General features: G+C 55.2%; 4 protein-coding genes across 4 annotated transcripts; 2 read left to right on the forward strand and 2 right to left on the reverse strand.

The window, feature by feature from the left end:
- Positions 1-79: 79 nt before the first annotated feature.
- Positions 80-5,964, forward strand: BESB_004310 (flavodoxin domain-containing protein; the record flags this gene model as incomplete). The annotated part of the gene is made up of 8 exons (XM_029359186.1): positions 80-761; positions 1,198-1,285; positions 1,448-1,552; positions 2,176-2,680; positions 3,039-3,482; positions 3,902-4,426; positions 4,899-5,393; positions 5,773-5,964. 8 exons carry the CDS (start codon positions 80-82, stop codon positions 5,962-5,964), a joined length of 3,036 nt encoding a protein of 1,011 aa, XP_029222099.1.
- A 1,172-nt stretch (positions 5,965-7,136) lies between these two features.
- BESB_004320 (uncharacterized protein) lies at positions 7,137-10,441 on the reverse strand (the record flags this gene model as incomplete). The annotated part of the gene is made up of 5 exons (XM_029359187.1): positions 7,137-7,220; positions 7,787-7,877; positions 8,190-8,296; positions 9,390-9,746; positions 10,106-10,441. The coding sequence occupies 5 exons, from the start codon at positions 10,439-10,441 to the stop codon at positions 7,137-7,139; spliced, it is 975 nt and encodes a 324-aa protein (XP_029222100.1).
- Positions 10,442-11,967: 1,526 nt separating this feature from the next.
- Positions 11,968-15,615, forward strand: BESB_004330 (uncharacterized protein; the record flags this gene model as incomplete). The annotated part of the gene is made up of 7 exons (XM_029359188.1): positions 11,968-12,115; positions 12,826-13,238; positions 13,518-13,688; positions 14,062-14,201; positions 14,389-14,450; positions 14,813-14,996; positions 15,519-15,615. The coding sequence occupies 7 exons, from the start codon at positions 11,968-11,970 to the stop codon at positions 15,613-15,615; spliced, it is 1,215 nt and encodes a 404-aa protein (XP_029222101.1).
- A 902-nt stretch (positions 15,616-16,517) lies between these two features.
- BESB_004340 (uncharacterized protein) lies at positions 16,518-19,546 on the reverse strand (the record flags this gene model as incomplete). Its single annotated transcript, XM_029359189.1, has 7 exons — positions 16,518-16,797; positions 17,047-17,089; positions 17,341-17,524; positions 18,005-18,181; positions 18,592-18,646; positions 18,962-19,117; positions 19,494-19,546. 7 exons carry the CDS (start codon positions 19,544-19,546, stop codon positions 16,518-16,520), a joined length of 948 nt encoding a protein of 315 aa, XP_029222102.1.
- Positions 19,547-21,212: the final 1,666 nt, after the last annotated feature.

The raw sequence follows: 21,212 nt of genomic DNA on the forward strand, positions 1-21,212 counted from the left end.
CGTTTTCGCGCTTTTTCTACCTTTTCCGCCTCTTCTCTTCGCCGCCCTCACTCGTCTCTTCGCCGAGCGCTCGACCGCCATGGGGGTGCGACGCGGGAGAAGGCCTTCCGGCGCGGGCTCACGTCCCAACGAGCCGTGCGAAGCGAAAGCCACGGAGGTCGCGCCTTTGCCAGCTCCTCACGAGGAGGAGAAGCCTTTCCCCGCCGCCCAGAGCGACAAGCAGCCGGCTGAGGACGGCGTCGGTGCGGAGGTCGCGGCCGCAGCAGACGCCTCGCCCTGTCGCACTTCGCAAGAGGAACAAGACTCTCGGCGCGTCGCGGCGGAGGGTCGCCGTGAGACGGGGGAGGCGCTTCCGGCGGCTGCGTCGCGCGAGGACAGAGATCTTCGCAGGGAGGCGGGGAGAGAGAGCTTGGAGGCGTTTGGAGGACGGGAATTTCTGGCGTCTGTCTCGCCGTCGGACGCGTCTCTCGCGTCGTCGTCGCCTGTGCCGCGGTTGTTTGTCGCGTTTGCGAGTCAAACGGGCACCGCCGCAGAGGCCGCGCGCGATTTGTGCCGTGAGCTTCTTCTGCTTCGCGAGGCTCGGCGCGACGAGACTGCTGCTGCCTTGCCTCCGCCGACAGTCGCCAGCGCAGACGACCTCGTGAGGCTGCTGCCGTCTCTTCGCGCTTTGGCGTCGCCTGGGGGTCCGGGCGCAGCCCCGCGCGAGGCGAGCGCGAACTCCGAAAGCGACGCGTTTGTTGTATTTGTTGTCTCCACGACTGGTAAGCAGGGGTGGGTCGTTTCGCGGCGTTAGGCGATTCGTGCATCTGTCGGTATTTGTCCACCTGCCTCTCCACCTAGATCTAGCTGCCTGCATCTATCTATATCTATGTCTATCTCTCTGTCTATCTATATGTGTCAATCTGCCTCTGTATACCTGTCTTCCTAGATCTACCTATGTCTATCAATCTGTATATATGTATCTTCATTTCTATAAATATGCCTGTCTCTCTCTCTCTCTCTATATATATATATCGAGTATAGGCATCCTGACTTGCGGACTGTGCTCACCTTGTTCGTCCGGGGAGACTCGCGCTTTAGTTGATCGGATTAGAAAGTGTGACGATTGCCGCTGCGAGATACACTTTTTCTTGGCGCATGTTAGACTGCGGCGGCTGCAGCGGCGCTTCGTTTTCGTCTGGTTTTCTTCGTTTTCAGGTTACGGCGAAATGCCAGAGAATGCGCAAAGACTCTGGCGGCTTCTGCTGCGGTCTTCCCTGCCTGCGGACGCGCTGGCGAATCTGCGGTGAGTCACAATCTCATTTATATTTATTTGGTGCTACGGGCCTCCCACTTTTTAAGCTCTTCGTGTCTCTCGTGTTTCCTGCTCTTCGCGTGCAACGGATTCGAGGGTCGCGGCCGCGCTGCGAGACGGGAGTCAGGTTTTTTTTCCGTTTTTTTGGTTCAGCTTCGCGGTCTTCGGCTTGGGCGATCGGCTGTACCGACAGTTCAACTTTGCCGCGCGGAAACTTCACGCTCGCCTGAAGCAACTCGGCGCGAAGGAGTTCTACCGGTGAGTCGCTTTTCACAGGCACGTGGCTGCTGCACAGCGGCTCACGACGCGTTGGTTGCTCGCCCCAGGATCGCTCCTCAGTGAAATTCTCTTCTTGCGCATACGCACACGCAGATAGATATATATATAGAGAGAGTTTATTATATACATATATATATATTTTCTTTTGTACATTGGCACGTGAGACAGATAGTATCCACATATGCCGGTGCATATATATATACATTTGTATAAACACATATATTTGTGTGCTGGTAAGTGTGTGCTGTCTTGTGTCTATGGGGAATGCATACGGTGCGACTGGCGACAAGGTCGCTGTAATTCAGCCGGACTTGCGCGCATTTACAAAAGTAAAGGAGACGCATGCATCGATTTCTTTTTTGTCGGCCTCTTACGGAGGCTTTTTCTTCTACTCTGTTTCCATAATATATATATATATATATATATATATGTATAGACAGATACATAGGCCTACCTCTTTACATATGCAGTTATCTGCGCTACAAATGTCTGACAACGCGTCTTTTTTGGCTTTGCATCGAGGCCTTTTTAGAGTGCACACGCCCATTCTACTTCCATTCTTTTTTCTTTTTTTGTTCTCCGGTGTTGTTTTCGCGGTTCAGCATGGGGTTGGGAGATGATCAACACGACTTCGGCTACGAGGGGGAGTTCGATCCTTGGCTCGAAGGACTCCTGCCTGCGATCCTCGCGCTCTACACGCCCTCTTCTTCTCCTCCTCTTTCTCCTTCTTCTCCCTCATCCTCTTTTTCGTCTTCTCTCGAGGGAGGCGACCGGCTGCCGCCGCCGCTGTACACGGTGCGGCGTCTCGAAGAGCGCAGCGAGCAAAGAGAAGCAGAAAAAGAGCAGAGGCGGGGCGGGTTTTCTTTTGGGACTGGCGCCGGAGGAGGCGAGGAGACAACGGCGCGCGAAGGGCGGGGGGTCCTCGAGGAGGATCTGAGCGAGGTTTCTGCGCCGCTGCTTGCAGCCATTCGCGATAGAGGCATCGAAGAGACGCGCGGCGGCGGCGCGTCGCGAGCACCGACCCACGCGGCGCTTCTCATCGGGAGAATCCTCGCCAATACGCCTTTGACGCCTCCCTCGCACTTTCAGAAGATCTTCCTGCTTCGGGTAAGCGGGCGCGCGGCGCATGTGTCTCCTCGGAGACAGTCTCTCTTTTCTTCCGCCAGATCTCCTTCACTTCCGCCGCGGCTTGTTATACTCGCTCATCATCCTGAATCTTCCTTGTATCTCCGCGCCGCGACATCTTCTTTCGCATCACGGGTGTTGTCTCAAAGTGCTGGTGTGCTGTGTCCTGCTTCGCGTGTTCTTCGTCTCCCTGCGCGTTTTGTCTCGGCCTTCGGCTTTGTTACACGCTATGCCTTTCTCTTGTTGCGTTGTCTTCGTCCCTTCTTGGCTCTGCGCCGTCGCGCGCACTTCTTCTCCTTCGCCACGCAGACGCGCTGTCGCGTTTGCCTGTTTTGCTCAGCTGGCTGTGCCGCGGCGCGCGCTCCGCTCCGCATGCACGCCCGACGCAGCCGGCAGCCAGGCGCGGTACGGCGGCGAGGAAGCTTTTTTTCTGGCGCCTGGAAGTGTTTGCTCAATCTTCCCGCTGCTGCCTGCTGGCCTCGCGCAAGCGTTTTTGGCGGCGCTGAATCTCCCTGGAGAGACGCGGCTCGCAGTGGCGCCAAATCCGCTGCTGACGGGACAGGCCGTCACGCGGGAAGCGTCTCGAAGCGCTGAGGCGGAGACGAGCGACGAGGCGGAGATGAGGGGGGGGAGACGCGGCGTCGTCGTGCGAGCGTGGGATCTGTTCAGCCAAGTCTGCGACGTCTCGGGGCGGCCGTCGCGGTTTCTGCTCAGACTCCTCGCCTCCTGGGTCGCGAATCCTCTCATGAAGGAAAAACTCCGCTTCCTCTCCTCGCGCTCGCTCGTACGCTCTCGAAAAATTGAAAAAGAAAATACAGAAAGAGAGGAAAGGGAAATAGAGAGAAAGACAAGTCCTGGTCTGCGGCGACAACCCCAGGTTCCCGAGTCTAAACTCTCCAGTCATCCACTATTCTCTAAAAATATATATATGTATTTATGGATATATATTTCCATATATTTGTGTATTCATACACATATTTTTACATATATATAGTTGTGTGTATATTATCTTATACATTTACTTATGTTTGAGTAAAGTGAGATAGAGCGACATTTCTACATAGGGTTACATCTGCGTGCGACTCTGTGCGCCCGCGTAGTGATGAGTGTATCGATGGGAAGATGCGTGGGATGACTGGAAGCCGTTTGTCTCATTCCAGACACTCGCACGAGCGACTTGCGTCGTCTTTTTCTTCTTTGCAGGAGGCGAAGGACGAGTTCTGCGCGTACTGCCGAGACGAGCGGCGGACTGTCGCGGAGGTTTTCTGGGATTTCTGCTGCAACGCCTCGGCGGAGGGCGCGGGCACAGCGGCGGCTGGGGAGGCGGCTCCACCGCTGTCAGATATCGTCAGCGCGATGCCGCAGCTGCAGAGTCGAAAGTACTCCATCGCGAACTTTGTGTCGCCCGCGCCGAGCCAGAGGCAGCACGCGCCTGGAGCCCAGCGAGGCAACCCCGCGCAGGTCGCCAACGCCAGCCTTCTCCTCGCCTCGCCTTTTCTGCTGCAGACTCGCTGTCCTGCGCTTCTGTCGATGAATTCGCGGAGCCGCGCGCGATGCATCGACGTGCTGCTGGAGGCGGAGGACGCGCAGGGGGAGGCACGGGGCGGGGGCGAGGGCGCCGCGGACGCAGAGGCCGTAATCGAAATCTGCTACTGCGTCGCGGAGTTCGAGACCGTGTCGCTGCGCCGATGCGTCGGCGTCTGTTCGTCGTTCCTCGCGCAGCTGCAGGTAAGAGCCTCTCAAGAAGAATCCTGACCGCGGAGGGGGGGGGGGGGGGGTGGGAACGCGCGGAGGGAGAAGAGAGAAGATGCCGCAGCCAAGAGGGACGTGCGAGACTCTCAGCGTGTGCCGATAGAGAAGACAGACGGCTTCAGGGAGAGGGAGGATGGTTTGAAATGAAAGCGAGGCGGTGAACGCTAGCCGCGCGCTCTTGGTTGCCGCGCAGATGCTTTCGAGTTCAGCAGACGAAGAAAATGTCAACCAGTCTAAACCGGGAGGACTGCGGCAGCACACGAGCGTCTGCAGGGCGTCCAGGTTCCGCGATGACAGCATTTTGTTCTTGGTTTGCCGAATAAACCTCCTCAAATATCTTCTCTTCCGCGCACACGTCCTGTCGGTTCGCTTCGCCTCACCCCCCCCCCCCCCCCCCCCCCCCCGAGCCAAGTGGTTGAAGGACTTGTTTTTCTCTTTCCTTCTTTAGGCGGGATCTCTGCTGTCCTTCGAGGTGGAGCACTCGAAGCTGCCGCCGTGCTTCTTCGACCTGCACACGCCGCTGATTCTCATCGCGCCAGGCACCGGCGTCGCGCCGGTCCGCGCTCTCGTGCAGCAGCGGCACGCCGCCTTCATCTCAGAGCATCGGCGCCTCGCCGCGCAGGACGCAGACAGACGGCCGCGGAGGGAGGAAAAGCGAGCGACCGCGCAAGAGTCGTTGCGGCCTTCGTCCTCCGCCCTGAAGCGAGTCTCGCGCGACATGCTTTTCCTCGGATTCCGGCGCGAGGCCGCAGACTTCCTCTTTGCGGAGGACTGGAGCGAATTCACGTCTTGGCTCGATGTCCACGTCGCTTTCTCGCGAGACGCAAAGTACAGACGTCTCGGCCGCGACGAGGCGACCGGCGCCGCGACCTCCGCCGCGCGGACGATCGGCGACAAGAAGAAAATCTACGTTCAGGATTTGCTCGAGGAAGTTGGCAGCCAAGTGAGCGTGCAGAGGGCAGAATCCGAGCAGAAAAATATGAATTAAGACAAACTGCCCCCTCCCTCTCGCGAGCGGAGGAACCGCGAGGAGAACGAGGAAGTTTTGTTTCCTTTCTGAGAGCTCTCGCGCAAGCGGAGAATTCTTTGGCCGGTGACTGGGCGTGGCGCGTTGGAGTGTCTGAAGCGTGGGTACTCAACTGCTGCTCAGCTTGGAAGGTCTGTGCTGAGGTTGTCTGTTCTTCTTTTCGTCCTCTAGTTGTTCTCTCTCGGATTCGCCGTCGCATCTGCGCGGCTTTTCGCTGCGAGGTTTCCCTCCGCCGCGGCGGTCCTTTGTCTCTGCTTTCCTCGCACTCCCGCGTTTTTTTTTTTTCTGCCCTCAGGTTGCTGCGATGTTGATAGACGAAGACGCCGCGGTGCTGATCAGCGGCCGCGCGCATCCCATGCCTAGTCAAGTTGAAGAGATTTTTGTTGAGATCCTCGAGGTCCATGGAGGCTTTTCGAGCGACGCCGCGAGACGCTTCCTCGCCGACAAAAAAAAGAGAAAACGCTACGTCTGCGACACCTGGGGCTGACTGATACTCTCACGGGAAACGTCTTTACGTCTTCATCGATCCCGACGACATTATTAGAGCATATATATATATATATAAATATATATTTATATATATATATATATATATATATATATATGCTCTAGGTAGAGGCCGTTGGTGTGCGTGCGCGGCGCATAGATACTTGTAGGTGTCGTAAGGGCGCGCACGCGAGCTTTGTGGCGCCTCTGAGGAGGCGCTTGTCTGCGTGTCTAGGCAGGGATATCTGCTGTTTGACTTTTTTTTCTGTACGTCTCTCGTTCGTCTGTGTCCATACCGTCCCATATAAGTATAAATAAGTGATTAAATACCGATCAAATATATATTATATATATAAATATAGTTCTCCAAGTCTGTACGTGAGCGTGGAGTCTTGGCGTGAACGGTGCGGTTGTGTAGACACTGGACGCATAGTCAGATGCACTCGGAGCGTATAAACTTGTTTTTCGTTGAGCAACACTTGTGTGTATTTGCATGCGCATCATAAGCGGGCACTCGCACGCTCATTTCGCCTTTCCACCGAGAAGGCGTCCGCTGCCGCAGCTCCCACTCTGCCCCTTCGTTTGAGGGGTCGCCGCCTGTCTTTCCTTTCCAAAATCGAGACGATTTCTCTCCGCAGCGTAGGGTCTAGGGCAAGCAGACGGAGAGAAGAACGAGAGACGGCGAAACGAGCCGACAACAGAAAATCGAAGACTTTGCAGAGGCGTCACACGCCTCTCGTACCCCTCAAGAAGTGAAGAGCTAACTAGTGAAAACAAGAGAAGAGGGCGAAGGAGAGAAACGAGAAAAGCTGAGAAATACAGCGATATATGCAGAGTCATGCGGAGAGCGCGAGGAGGAAGGAGAGGGAGCTTTCGATCGACGGAGGCCGCAAGCTCACGCAGACGCGAAGAGGCGCGCAGCACGGTTTACCGCGAGAAGAAAAGGCACACGTCATGTCGCCCCGGGAAAAAGAGACAACCTGAGCTGCGACACGCGCATCCTGCTCTAGGCAAGCCTAGAAAACCCGAAAAATCGCTTTCCTCCTGGTGCCGTTTCGCGCCTGAGGCGAGCCACGAGACGCGCGTGGCGGGCGGGCGCTTGACTCGAAGAAAAAAGGGCAGGAAGACACGAGCTTCAGTGGTCTTTATCAGTCGAGTGGAGAGACCGCCACCTTAGAGCGGAATGCCGGCAAGACCGATATCGTCCGCGCCCGCCGCGACGCCGACGCTGCACAGCTCCTCTCGATCTTTCTCCAGCTGAAAAAAACAAGTCAACAGAAACAAACGGGACCCGCCTTGCCTCACCGCCACAGAGAGCGAACGCAAATCCTAGCTATGCACACGGAGAAAAAGACGCATTGCCACACATCCCCTGCGTCGCTTTGAGAGGCCTCTTCTGGTTATCTGGCGTGGGCGTCTGTTGAAGGCGAATCTTCAAGTTTGAACGACACATTTGAGCACACTAAATATGCGGAGCAAGGTGCATTACAGCCGAGGACTGCAGATAGCAATTCCACCAATCTATATTAATCAGCGAAAAAATCAAAACTTCATGAGGGCAAAGTGGAAAACAGAAAGCTCTCTTTCTATGTATTATACCTATATAAATACATATGCATACCTATAGAAATACATATATATATACCTACAGATATACATATATATATATATATATATATATATATACCTGTAGATATATATATTATAATTAGACCGATATATATGTATATATAGTGTATGTGCGTATAGTGGTACAACAGCGGCTGACGAGCTTCCTCTTCGCTATCGGAGTCTCCACGCGCGAGATGAAAGTGTCTTCTCACGAGTTCCTCATAGCCGCAGAGCAGCGAGAGGTTCGCCGGGCTCAGACTCGGGTCGAAGAGGTGGTCGTCCATGTCCTTGAGGCCCATGTAGCTGCCGAAAAAAAAAAGGACAGAAAATTACGGAGAATCAAGAACATCGAGCACACAACTGGAGGACGGAGAAGAGAGCGCCGGGAAGAGTCGAGAGTCGGGCACATCGAGAGAAGCGAGAGAAAACGCCCTCGACTGCAGAGCGCCTCGGAGACCAAACGTTAACGCTCTTTCGAGAAGAAAACAGGATTTCTCCACGCACGATCCCTGCAGCACCAAAGCCTGAGGAAAACGCGTCGCAGTTTGCTCCAAAACATCTACGCAAACAATGCTTAGCGCTGAAGAAGAAACTGGGATCTCCAAGCAAACTTACGTCGCATCGCGAATCACGTTCATCGTGATGTAGCGCGCAGCCTCCGAGACAACAACGTCATGCGGCTCCGCGACCAGCCGCCATTTGTCGCTCTGCATGCGGTAGACCTGATCCGAAAGCCAAGAAGGGCAAAACGCGACAAGGAAGGGAAGTAACGCTGCAGGACGGCGCAGGTGAAGAACGCCCCCGAAGGCAGGAATCATAACCCACACGACGCATTTTTCGCCCACGAAAACGGAGAAAAAACAAAGCGCGCGAGACAGACACGGTGGCACGGCGCCGCAGACTGAGCCTGGCAAGCGAGGGTGACAGAACACGCGAGAGAAGCAAAAAGCGGAGAACGAAACCGGCGCGTCACAATGAAACCCTGCAACCTAAACCTAACTGTGAGTGGAGTCTCCTCTGCTCTCCGCGGCGAAACAAAACCGAAGGAGAAGTCAGGTCATTCGAAAACGAAGGCCTTAACGCAGTGCAGCCCAGGCATATGAAGCCTTTAGTGGCGCGAAATTTCTGTTTCTCCTCGCCCCGCGGTGTACGTACACAAGCCACGTTGGTCGGAAGCGTCGCCACTGCGCCGGTCTTCGCGTATGCTTTCGGATCGTGCGCAGACGGGCCGTCGGCGAGCAAGCGCCGCATTTGAAGCTAAAAAAAAACAAAATTAACAGGCCCCGCGAGACGGCTGAAACTGCGGATGAGGGTCATGTAGAGAGAGGAGCTATTCTGGTGACGCAGGCGACGCACGCGAAAAACGCACTGAAGAACTAGACTGCAGAGAACTCAGGGAAGGAGAGGCTGCGGATAAGCGCGGCAGAATCGATGTGCATGAACTTTGCACGCCGACACGCATCGCGTGACGAGCGCAAACGCATTCATACACACTAAAGGGGATACACCGATACTGTGAGATAAGAGACAGATATAGATACACAGATACAAGTAAATAGGTAGGGCTATATAGATATACCTAGATAGATAGAGATAGAAATAATACACAGATGGAAATTGGCATGTGGCGAATGGCGTGGATACTGCGGCCTTTCCTTTGAACTACGAAATTTTCCTTTGTTCGAAGAGAATTCTTCTCCCGCTCTCAATCGCGGCGCATCTGAGCAGAGACCAAAATCTCGAGTTGTGCGTAGGGAGGGCCTCTGGGAAGGCGTCAGGCAGATGCTTGCTGCAGAGTCTACGTTCGCTCCAAGCCTTCACTTCCCGTGAAGCTTTCCTCTCCGCGGTCACTGCGTTCGTCGCAGCTTCTGCCGCTGAGGTCTCTGGCATTCTTACCATGCAGAAAATCGCATTTGGGTACTTCTCTTGCACAGTGGTGGCCGCCATCGCGGCGACCGTGGAAGGTTCCGCGACGGATTCAGGGGTCGGCGGCGTGACGAGGTTGCAGTGATAATACCCGACGACTCTGAGATCGCCCTCTTGGTCCCGCTGGGCAACCGGAGTCTCTTCTTTCTCTTTCTCTGCCTCCGCCTCAGAGGCCTCACTCGCGCCGTCGCCTCCCGCGCGCAGACGGGCCATGCGACGGCGGCCTTCTGCGCAGAGCTCCTCGACCTGAGAAGCGCACAGAAAACAAAGCCAGAAAACGAGTCAGGAATCAGCGGGGGAAACGTCCCGCCAACGGAGAGGCCAAAGGGCCGACACCGCGTGGTGCGAGAGCTGTCGGCTCGGGAGTAAGCCGGAGAGACTCTCGATCCCGCGCGTCGCTGCGGCTGGAGGAAAACAGAGAAAGGGCACTCTCCCGAAGTCACACCGGTGAAGCCTGAGGAGCAGCCACGAGTAGCGGATGGATCTGTGAAAAGGAAGAAAGAGGGATGAGCTGAGGGAACTGCACATTCTCGGGAAGCGCAAGACGCAAAGCCGGCGAGTATGGGGCTTGATCCTCGTCGACGGTAAAGAGGGGAGGGACTTACCAACTCGAATGCGCAGGACATCATCGGAGGCAGAATGAACGAGTGAAACAGCGGCACGGTATCGACGCACAGAATGGTTTGTTGTCTTTCTTCCTTCTTTGCATTGTTCGAGGGAGGCGGAAGCAGGCGGCCAAGGAGAATTCCGTTAACCGCGTCCTGCGTGTGCTTTGACGCATGCATGACCATCTTCGAATAAGCCGTCGCTGTGAAAGCTACAAGCGGCGCAGCTGACCTAGCGGCCGACGACGCCTCGGGAGACGCGGGTCGCGCATTGCTCGAAGCGGAAGACGAAGAGGAGAGTGACGGGGAGGAGGACGGGGGATCGCGCGGCGCCATGGCGACGGAACGAGCGAGGTGAGGAGTTGAACAGAGTAGCCACAAGATACAGCTGGTGTCGCAGTGGAAAAGGAGGGGCAAAAGGATCGAGGAAGATCGCGAGAGCATAGGAAGAAGCGGGAACCGGCTGTATGACAGTGGTGGCTGGTGCACGGACCGGTAAGGACGATGCGACGGCAAAACTATGTGAGGTCACTGTTGTTCTGCGCCAAAGCGTTTTCCATGGAGGAGAACTAAATTGGCAATGTCAAATAGATGTGGCGGAGCTTCACAAAAAACTTAGTGTTCGGTCTGTTGTTCACTCCAAGAGAATGATGCGTTCAAACTGCGCATCGCCGACAAGTGCGTTCGCCGCCCTGGGCTGTACGTACAGCGGCAGCCAGCTTCGCGAGAGCTCCGCAGACCGAGAATGTCTCGCCGCCACCAAGGAGCCGCCGAAAAAACGGCGCCGCGGCAAAGTAGAAAAAAAGACGGCAGAGGCAAACAAATCTTGATATATCCTTATCTCGGTTACGGTCTCGACTTGTGAGTCCGGAAGGCACTACGGAGCCACGCCAATACGTAGACAAGCAGTCGACGTGCACGCGCCTCAGAAAAAAGCTGCCACTGTCTCTTGGCGGACAAGGAAGACTGAACCGCCTTGTGCCGAAGCAGAAGGAGAATGTATAACGTACGCCTTCCTGCAACAGAAACCAATCGCGGAAAAAGCGAGTGTCGTTCTGGCGGGTGTCGCATGCGTTCCGCGTTGGTCGTGTGCATGCGGTACTGAACATCCGCGCGTAGCTGTCCCTCCTCAAGACTCGTCGGTAAAAACTAAGCTCCGCACCACGAGTTTCTCTTCACCAGGAAGAAAGGACGCTAGATTTCATTACGTCAGCATGTGTGAGACGGAGTCTGTTTCGAGGTAGTCGTGGCACTCTGCGTAGTGGATCTCATGCAGCACCTCGACGCAAGGCAGGCGATTGACAACTCATGTATAACACCGCGCCTGCACCTGCCCGTTTCGATAAGCATATCTTCTACAGTGCCTCAGACTCTCCTCGCTGGTGTGAAACACTCTGGCACTCCCGTGACTCTTTGTCTTCAAGAAAGAACCATTGCAAAAGAGTGCTGGTTGCCTCCGCTTTCAGGCCGCTTGCTGTGTGGTTTGGAAGACAGCCCGTAGCTCTCAAACTCTCGCTAGACGCCCTCTAGAGGCAGCCGCTCCAGCACCGCTTTTCAGTTTCTGCTCCCCGCTTGCGCGGGTCGGGGGAACGGAACAGTTGGCTCGATACCCCGCGGTGCAGTAGGGAACCTCCGGTCGCGCTGCAATCGCGAGGCCAGACCGGCGGGATAGAACTTTGCAAAATCCTGAAGTTTCCTCCAGTCTGATTAGATTAGTGACATCACGTGGGACCCTTCGGCTGCCCCTTCTCGTCTGCCTCTTCGCAGCCTCTCCAACTGGAGAGCAGCGGTCGGTTGGCGGTTTATTCTGGATCTGACTCGAAGGCTCAAAGGTGTAGTTTTTCGGAGTAGAGTACCGCAAGATGAACTGCCACCGGAGCGTTGTCGTTCACAGCATCCCGCATTCGCAGCTCTTTGCAGCGAGACGGTGTTCGTGCGCGTGGCTGCTGTCGGTGGTTATGTGGTTTCTAGCACTGATCGTCCCCTTCATCGTGGCCTTCTGCTACGATGGTGAGTTCCTTTTCACGAGGCCGGTTACCAGCTCCACGTTTTCCAAATTTAGAGGCGATACAAATGACCTCTGCGCATGCAGCTTCCATCCTCACACCAAAGAGGATGCCCACACTGGCCGGGGGCGGGACCAACTCGAAAGAACTGCTATCGCAAAATGAATGAAATCCATATTCCGAGCCGACGAGCTCAGTTGTTCACACATGTATTTAGCATTGCTTGTCACTAGTGTTAACGGATTTTGTGGGCGCCCCCGCCTTTCCAGGTGTCTTTTGAGAAGCAGAGCATTCTGAAGGCCAGTCGCTGAAAAAAAAGCCGCTGTCAGTCCGCGTGAAGCGTGTATTTATATTCATAGTTATTGTTACCATATATGCTCTGAAATTCCTCTTGAACTAGCACTAGAAGTTCCACCCGCAGGGCGACTCCTCCTCACTCCGCACACGCCCACTCACGGCTCGATCTACTTTTCCCGACGGGGCTGGAGGCGAGCATTTAGCTCTCACGTCGTTCGCGAATCTGGATATCAGTTTCGGTTCGGGTATGAGAGGTAGTTCTATCTCGTAGGACTGGAGAGACGCGCGCTCTGGCATTCGCAAAGGAGGCGGTATGGATTCGGCGTCAAGGGTGAGAAGATTTCTGCTCGTGAACGAAGCAGGCGACGTCACATCGGCTGGCCGAAACTGCGCGGTGCTGTGTATCTGCTGCCTCAGGATGGTGGTTTGAGAAGGTGAAGCAAACCACGTTGGTCGCGGAGCAGCCGCGAATCTTGTCTGTGGAGCCCATGTTCGCGTCTGTGGCGCTGCAGCCCGACGCAGGCCGCTCCGCTGTCAACTCGGTGAAGCGGGAGAGGCCACCGGCTGAGCCGAGCCGTCTCGTGTGGGCGCGAAACCGCCATCCAAAGCTGCTGCATGGATCCGGAGGCGACAAGGGACCCCTGGCGGGAGATTCAACTAAACTCAAGTCGCCTAACGTGGCTGTAAGTCCACGTTTGGCGCTGCGCACCTTGTGCTTCGTGAAGCCTGTTCTCATCGCCAGCCTGGCTGTGTGTGAGGCTGACGTCTCTGAAGCTGAATTATGTCTCCGGATCGCCAAGCTGCTGTCCCTCGGCCATGAGACAAGCACGGTAAACTACGCGGCAGAGTGCAATGCCAGCGACGGTGAGACGAGACTGAGGCAGCTGGCTCCGAAGTCGTGCGGCTGTCGCGAGGAGGGGAAGGCAGCCGAAATCCAAAGAATGGCGGCTGTGTAAAGCGGCGCACGAGGAACCTGCAGTCGCGGCATCCCCTCTCACCTGCTGCAAAGCGCATTTCCAGACGTGCATGCCGTTGATCACTCGTTGTCAAGTCTCCCCGCTGCCGTCCCGTTGTCAACTCCGCGTTGTGTCACCGGCGCGATTTTGCAGGTTTCGCTGCGAGGTGGCGTGGGCTACGCAGTCGACGTCAGCCTGTCGTGGGGGCTGGAAGCAGTTTTCTCACCGAAGGGCGTCTTCCACAGCGAGCCGCGACGCACCCGCGGCGAGTCTGCAGGAGTCATCCACTGCGAGATCGGCCTCGAAGTCAATTACGAACTGCAGGTTTGCACGCACAAGCCCCGCTGAGGATGCCATGACGCAGTAAAAGCCGTTTGCCTTACGCTTCCTCGCCGCTCCGCCATCGAGTTGCCTCTGGAAACAACGGGAGTCACCTGATGCTCATGCGCGTGTGCCGAATACACACACGAGTCCCTCTCCTGGGACGGAGTCTCGGAGTTGCTGAATGCACCACAGGATCGGGCGGTGCCTTGCCTTGCAAGCAGTGAGTCGGAAGCATCTGCGCCGCGAACGTTTCGGGCGCGCGGATTCCCCGGAGGCGCGATAGGAAGAAAAAGGGCGTGGCTGTGTGGGCGGCGGGCTTCCAGCGCAGTCGCACAAGCCTCGGTTTGACAGCCCTGTGTGCTGCCTGGTTCAGTCGCGGCCAGGGCAACGGTTCCGCAGCGTTGCCGTCGTTTCTGAGGGATCCCACGCTCCCGTCGCAGGAATGGAGTTGGAAGGAACTCTGGTGCTGCAGCAGCACACGCTGTTCGACGCGGGCATCGCCAGCCGGCAGGCGTAAGTTCGCTTCACGGGGAGGGCGTTGCCACGTTTTGTACGCATAGAGGCTCACACGCGCATGCAGGCGAGCGATCTGTCCTCGTCGCCAGGGTAGCTTGGATCCCGTTCAGAGAAAAAGTGTGGCCTCTGTGTGCGGCTACCGTTCGGCGATGCGCCTGTGCTTGCGCCCAACCCTTTGGCGCAGGCACCTCTCACATAAGACTCCTGGCCGCGAACCGACAAATCCCAGACTGGCTGCGCAACAACGTAGGTCCAGGCCTAATTCGAGAATATCGGCAACCTATTTTAGACGCTAACTTTTCGGCTGAACGGTTCATTGCTTCGAAAAGCGCTTCCCTTGTCGCTCTTAGCTTGGTTTCAAGGTACCAGAAGCGACGTGATTTATACACTGTAACAGGATAGGAAAACAGTAGGATGTCTGCAGCCTCACAAGACGCTACACTCGTGTCCTCCTACCGGTACTAAGTATGTTTTTTCGTGGGATCTCAATCGCGAATATGGCGACCGTGCGGCACACGGTTCCGAGCAGCCAGAGGACCGCAGGTGTGCCGCACTCTTACACAAGGGGAGTTTCGTTTATTTCCGTGCGACGTCTTCTGTCGTGCAAGTCAATCTTTTCGCCTCGACGACGAGCGTCCACTGGACCTACGGGCCGCTATCGGCAGATAATAAACAATTTGAGGCATCCATCACTCTGAAAGTCCCGACTCAGGCAGTCGCAAGCGAACCCACTTTTTTCGAGGTCGGCGTGCGCGCCTGGGTTCGATACTTTGTCGTCGCCTTTCCTTGCGTGTAAGCAGCATCTGGAGAACTTTCGGGGCGAGCGAGACCGGACCCAAAGGGGATGGAAAGCGGTAAACGCGTCCGCATGCATTCGTTCAGCGCGGAAGTGCTCTTTGCATGGCATGCGTTCACCTTCCTTCTAGGGGGATTTTAGTCCACAGATGACAGGCTCGCACACGCGTACCCACACCAATGAAAGCGCACGAACGCGCGTTGCTGCTTCCATCAAGGCACCGCCGGCTTTGATGCGCAGTTGAACCTCAGATGCTGACGTGGCTGTCCTGACTGGTAGTTGCATGCCTTCCGAAGCACGGGATTGACGGGTCGTTGTCTGCAGGGTCAACGAAGCTTCAGCAACGGCCCTTAGCACACCCCTGAATTCAGCGGCTACCGACAGGGTTCTTCGTGGTGTCGGCGCCGCCAGCCACGGGCGTAGCCGTTCCACTTAGGATGACACGGCCCTGCAAGGTACAGGGGATAACGGTTTCTGTCGTGGCATTGTGTTGGATGCCTGTCCCTGTGGGTGTGCAGCAAAATCATGAGATTCCTCAAAGGTTTTCTCTTCGCAGGGAGATACGTGACAACCTATAGCATCAGCACAGTTCCTGGCAAAGAGCTATACGCGTGACGGTATTTCACGATTGGTGAATTTCAATGAATGAGTGAGGGAGTTAGAGGTAAAAGTTAAGAACCAGAACCCGTTGAGAAGCTTCGTGATTGAAACACGCTCGCGGTTTCGTTGTTTCCATGTATCTCTTCGTTGGGGCTTCTCGGAAAAGCGGTTGCTGCAGCGTCATGTTTCGCCCCCAGACATCATGAGGAGGTGAAAATACCATTTCTTGCGCTTAATGACACATTAAAGCTCGGTGATCGCGCGAAGTCGTGAACTTGGACATCAGTGTGTCTGTGTCTAAGAATATGGATTGTTGCTGCATTCCTCGAGCCACAGCTCGAGTTTCGGCAGAACCAACAATTATTCCGGACATTCGCCATGTGAAGCAATGCACAAAACGAAAACCACCAACACAACCAACAAAACGCGGAAACTTTGTATTCGGCGGCTCTGCTCCCGCGACCCCTATAGGAAAAGTACTGCAGCACAAAACACTCAGCACCACGGCGCAGTATACGGTCTGTTTCGCCGACCGGTACGCATGTACCTGAGGATACAACTGCATTTTGTAGAGCTTCATTTGGTGGTGGTTTTCGCTGCTGATCTAGAGATCTCCCAACCGAACATCTTCTTCTGGGACCCTCTTAGTACTTCATTTGAGAACCTGATTTCTGTTCTGTATGGTATTCTCCCTCGAAGGAGCATGCCGGCGTCACAAGTTAGACACGGATCAACGTTTGCATACCAGCTCTTCTCTCTTCATTTAGTCCTTTTTGGTCGACTAGGACTTTCACCAGGCAGGCCCAAAAAAACGAATCTTAGCCTCCGCTCTATGGAAGGGCAGTAGAGGAAAAGCGGAAGCTTTTTCTACCCCTCGTGAACGAAGCGTGCATGCGCGTAGCTCCTGTGAAAGTCGCCTAAGGACCGGTGGCGTCCGCATCGGTTGATGCGGAAGACCCGGAGCCTCTGTTGTGAGCATTGTCCTTTGGCACTGCGCTTGCTTCTCCAAAGGATGCCGTTTCGTCATCTGAGCCTGCGTCCGAACCTTCGAAAGGCTTGTTCGTCTCCTCTCGTTGGGGCTCCCCTGCCTCAAGATTGGGAGTTTCGAACAATGTAGGGTCCACTGTTTTGTCTCCCTCTGCAGCCAGCATCTGCACATTCGCTCTGCCCCGTTTGAAGACTTCCTCAATCCAAATGCTGCAGCACGCAAAATACACCAGCATACACCGCGTAAATCGCTCTGTCTCGTAGGTGAGCACCGGGCAGCTCCTGCGGGTCCGGAAGAAGTGGCACTCTTACCGGGTACCTCCTTCTATCCTTTGACCGAATGTGATGGCTAGCTTTACCGCTTGTGCAACGGGTCAGCAAGAATGTCCCCCCCGCGCGTGCTAGCAAGTTGCCACGTATGAACGCACCACTGCCCTGGAGACCCTCCTTGTCGCTCACCTGACTTCCTGTTGCGTGAGTGAGTGCAGCTTATTGTCGTCGTCTGAGAAAATACAATGGGAGACCGCACACGCAAACTCTTTGCAGCTCTGTTTCATGCGACTGTCTTCCACATACAGAGAAAGCGGTCAACGGTGTCGCAGCTACGCCTCGCCTTAAGAGGCTGACGCTGAGTCCTCCCGAGTATGACGAGACAACACACGGCTGAAGCCAGACGCGGGAGAGCTTCCCTACGCCAGCTGCCGCTTGCCCTCCGGTTTGTTCCCCTGTTGAGACCAAACCTTTCCGACGTACCGACCACCTCCAGTCTGCAACGACCCAACTCGGATGTCTCGACGAGATGAATCGAGTCTTGAAGAGGCACGACGGAGTCTCGACTTCCGTGGACGATCAAAGTGTAAGGATAGCTGCGCAAGGACATCTCCTGGTCCGACCGTATGTACCTCTGATACATTTCTTGAGCAGGAGAGAAAAGTATCTGGAGAAGCAGACAAGTTTCCGCACAGCCAGTTCACTGCATCATCAGCATCGTCCCGAGACACGCACCCTTCGGCAGCCGGCAGAATCACTTCTCCGGCCGTTCGGAAACAAGGAAAGCACGAAACAAACCGAGGGTACTCCTCACCTCGGGGCCTGACCCGTCAACCGGCGAACACGCTTCGCCATGACGCTCAGTGACCTGCTCGGTATTTCTCGAAGCCCGAAGTTTAGTTTAAAGACCACCGAGAAGGCTGAGATCAGCTACACGCGAAAGAGTTTGTGATACCAACCATCAGCCGGCTGCATCGCTCGGCCCTAACGCCGGCTCGTAGAGATGAGACCAGTAGCAGAGCTGGATAAACATACGGGCATGAGCCATGATCAGTGGAATGACAACGTGGGGTGGAAACAGGCAGGATACAGGAAGCTGCGTGATGCGTGGCGCATGCGAAGCGAAGTGTGGCTTAGCACAACTTACCATAGGCATTTTGGGGATATCCATGTGGAGGGCGACGACAGCACCGAACGACGATGCAGCAATTACCTGAGGCCTAAATCGCCGGAAGGCTTCTGTAGCCTCTCGCAGTGCCGTTCTCAGGATAAGTGTTGACAGCCCTCGCCCACCAAGGCAGTACGCAGTCACGCAGAGTACTATCTGTGGGAAAGCAAAAGGTAGGACTCGTTCAAGTGCATAGGCTGCAGAGCACGCGTTCGGACCAGTGCATGCTGACTTATAAAGAATGCCACAACCATTCAAATTATCTGTTTGGCCATTTGCAAAGCCACGCTCGAGCGTACCGCGCTCGTGACAGGTGAGGTGTACTCTGTACGGTACTTCCGACACACCACGACGCCACGAAAGTTAAACAACGTTAGTCGTCATCGCTGCAAACCTCCAACTGACACTCACGTTTGCTACCATGCGCAGGGGAGGGAGTACAAAACGCGGACAACAGATTGCTCTCCCCTCTTCACAGAAAGCCCAGGGCTGCAACACAACGCGCGCTCTGTTTGTATGAACATGTGCACTCGGTTTGACTTCACCGTTGTGCGAAGTATGCTCACCGCGGTACCCGTAAGCAGGGATGCGTACAGACGAGAGAGGTAGAGCCAGAATAGCCTGAACAGCCGGGAAGAACATAATTACAACTGCCCAGTAGAGGCTAGGTCGCAAATTGGCCGATTGCAGTTCACCAAACATGGGAACCCATATCTAGTGTGTATCCTCACAACCACCTTTGTTCTGAACGTGTTTGGACCATCACTGGGCTTCTACTACCGGACTGCGTCTCCCTCGAGAACTGCGTCCACTCAACAGTGCGGCTGGCAACGATACCATGAGGATACCAGATGCTTTCCTTGGCTCGAAAAAGGCGCATGCGACTGCGTCCTCTGCCTCTGACGGCTCTCAGTTCTAAAGGCGGAGCCCACTTACACGGTGCAGACAAACTGCATGACGATGAAAACAGCGAACGCGACTGTGTACAAGAAGAGGAGTTTCCGACTCTTCAGGTCAGGCGCCATGAACTTGCCTCTTCCCACTGAGCGCTGAATCAGGCGCTGCACGCTGCCGGTTGGGCCTCCATTGATCCTGATGCCACAGTGACATGGTACGGTCCACATACCGCGACGAAAATTCCAATACAGGAACTCCGAAAGCCATCGATCAAGAAACGTTACGCAGATCTGCTCAGATCGACACACCCGTTTTCTATTTGAAGCCATGGACAAGGGTTGTTCGCTCGGTATTGATTCTACAAGGGGAACTCCAAACCGTTAGAAAAGCAGGTTAGTAGTCCCTCCCGTGAAACGCAAAAGACTAAGTCAGCGTGTGTCAACAACAAGACATCTGTGTCCTCGCCCCGACTCAGAAGCTTCCCCCTTCCGGTGAGTCTGCACCTCTGGTTCAGCCCGACAAAAGCGCTTCGTTTGAGGCGCGTCCACTCTGCCGGCACCGGCTCCCATACCTGTGAAGGAATAAGACCCTGGGCAAATCCTCGTCTTTAATAATGTCTGTCATTATGTGGTTCGAGCAGCACCGGACACACTACTGGCCGTGCGGTAGTTGCTGACGCCTGCGGCCGGCCGCTCTCTCCCGGGCCCCCCCAAACTGGCAAGACCTGGCTCCGAAACAGAATTCGGTTGATAGCAGCGACGAGCTCGTTAGATGGTGAACTGGGCTATCCTTGTGTCTGAATTAAAAACATCTGTGCATGTTCTGAGAGAGACGCGCCAGCACCCTGGTCAAACCGTGCAGAATTAGGACGTCTGCTTTACGACACACAAGGCACCCGTGGCGAAGGCGGGCAAAGGCAGTCTGCCCACAGACGAAGCCACATCCCTCGACGGAAGACGGTCGCCACGGCCTTAAACCAGTACCTCAGGCAACATTCAAAGAGTAAGTGTTCCCCAAGCGGAGACTGGCGCAACAAGTACCAATGTTACCGGCTGAGGTGCTCTTCTTGAGAGACATAACACGCGCCCAAGCCGCGGGGACGGCGTCACGTCGCATTTCTTAAAACCCACAACAGTTCCACTGAAGGAGCGTACACGCCTGGCTCATGCCTAGCGTTCGCAGACTACTCAAAAAATTGGGTTGTTTTTCATGCAAAAGCTCGAAGCCGATAGTCACCACTGAGTGACACTGCTACTTCCGCGTGTCTTATCCAGTAGGACTGTATCTAGAAGCTAGATCATCGAAATGAGCGGCATGTGAAACGTGCGCAATCCGGTGGAGTCGTAGGGGGAACAAGCGCAGTTGTGCAGTGCTGAAAAAAGATTCGGCAGTAAGGGCTCCAGAAAAACGTCCACTAGTGAAGCGAACCTTGGTGAGTGCCTGTACCGGTGTTTCCCGTCGGGTGGCCCGCTAACAGCCGACCAACGAAAAGCGAGGCCCCTCACCGCCGTCGGTCAGAATTTATTTACCTGGTCGGCGGACTGGCCGCCTTTGTTCGCAGGTGTCTGACTGCCCAGATCGCCTGCCCAGGAGAGGACATCGAAAAGCGTGTGTCCTGTATCCCGAACGCTCTCAACAATAAATGGCGAGGAGTTGACTTACGTATTGCTAGTTAGTCTCCAGTGCGGTTAACCTGCACGCACAGAAGCCAGCGTGATGGGTGGGATTCGAATAAGGTCTTGAAATGCAGTCGAATAAATCCAATGCCGCAACGGCGAAACGCGGAGGCCTGTGGAAAGGTTCTCGTACTGAGGCATACGCAAAGAACACTAGGCCAGTGAAGGCCTCAGAGGAAAACGTGTGGCAGAATCTAGTCATGATCGGAAGCTGGAAGCCAGCAGCGTCGATTGGTGCGAAGTCCGCCGGTTTCTACGGACCCGTAGAATGATCGCCAACAAGCGTGCCGGGAACTACGAAGATATTTTCAGGCGACCCCAACGGGAAGACACAGCACGCAGCAAACGGGTGCTTTCTTACGGGGCTTGGTTTGCTAAAGGTCCAAGCCTTTCATCCTGCCCGCAAAAATCGACTCTGGTAACGTGGGGGTGCTGCATGGTAGTGCGCCGCAGAGTCAGCGAAGGCATCCGCTTCGATTTTTTTCATCTATCCACGCAACAACATACATAACAAGACGATTTTCTTGGAGCAGTGCTGTCAAGAGGATTCGACGCACGGCTGAATAGATTAAGTGTGCTGTCACGTGTGGCTTTCCACTTCCCGAGCACATCAT

The sequence above is a fragment of the Besnoitia besnoiti genome, chromosome I (genome assembly GCF_002563875.1).
Source record: "Besnoitia besnoiti strain Bb-Ger1 chromosome I, whole genome shotgun sequence".
NCBI lineage: Eukaryota > Apicomplexa > Conoidasida > Eucoccidiorida > Sarcocystidae > Besnoitia > Besnoitia besnoiti.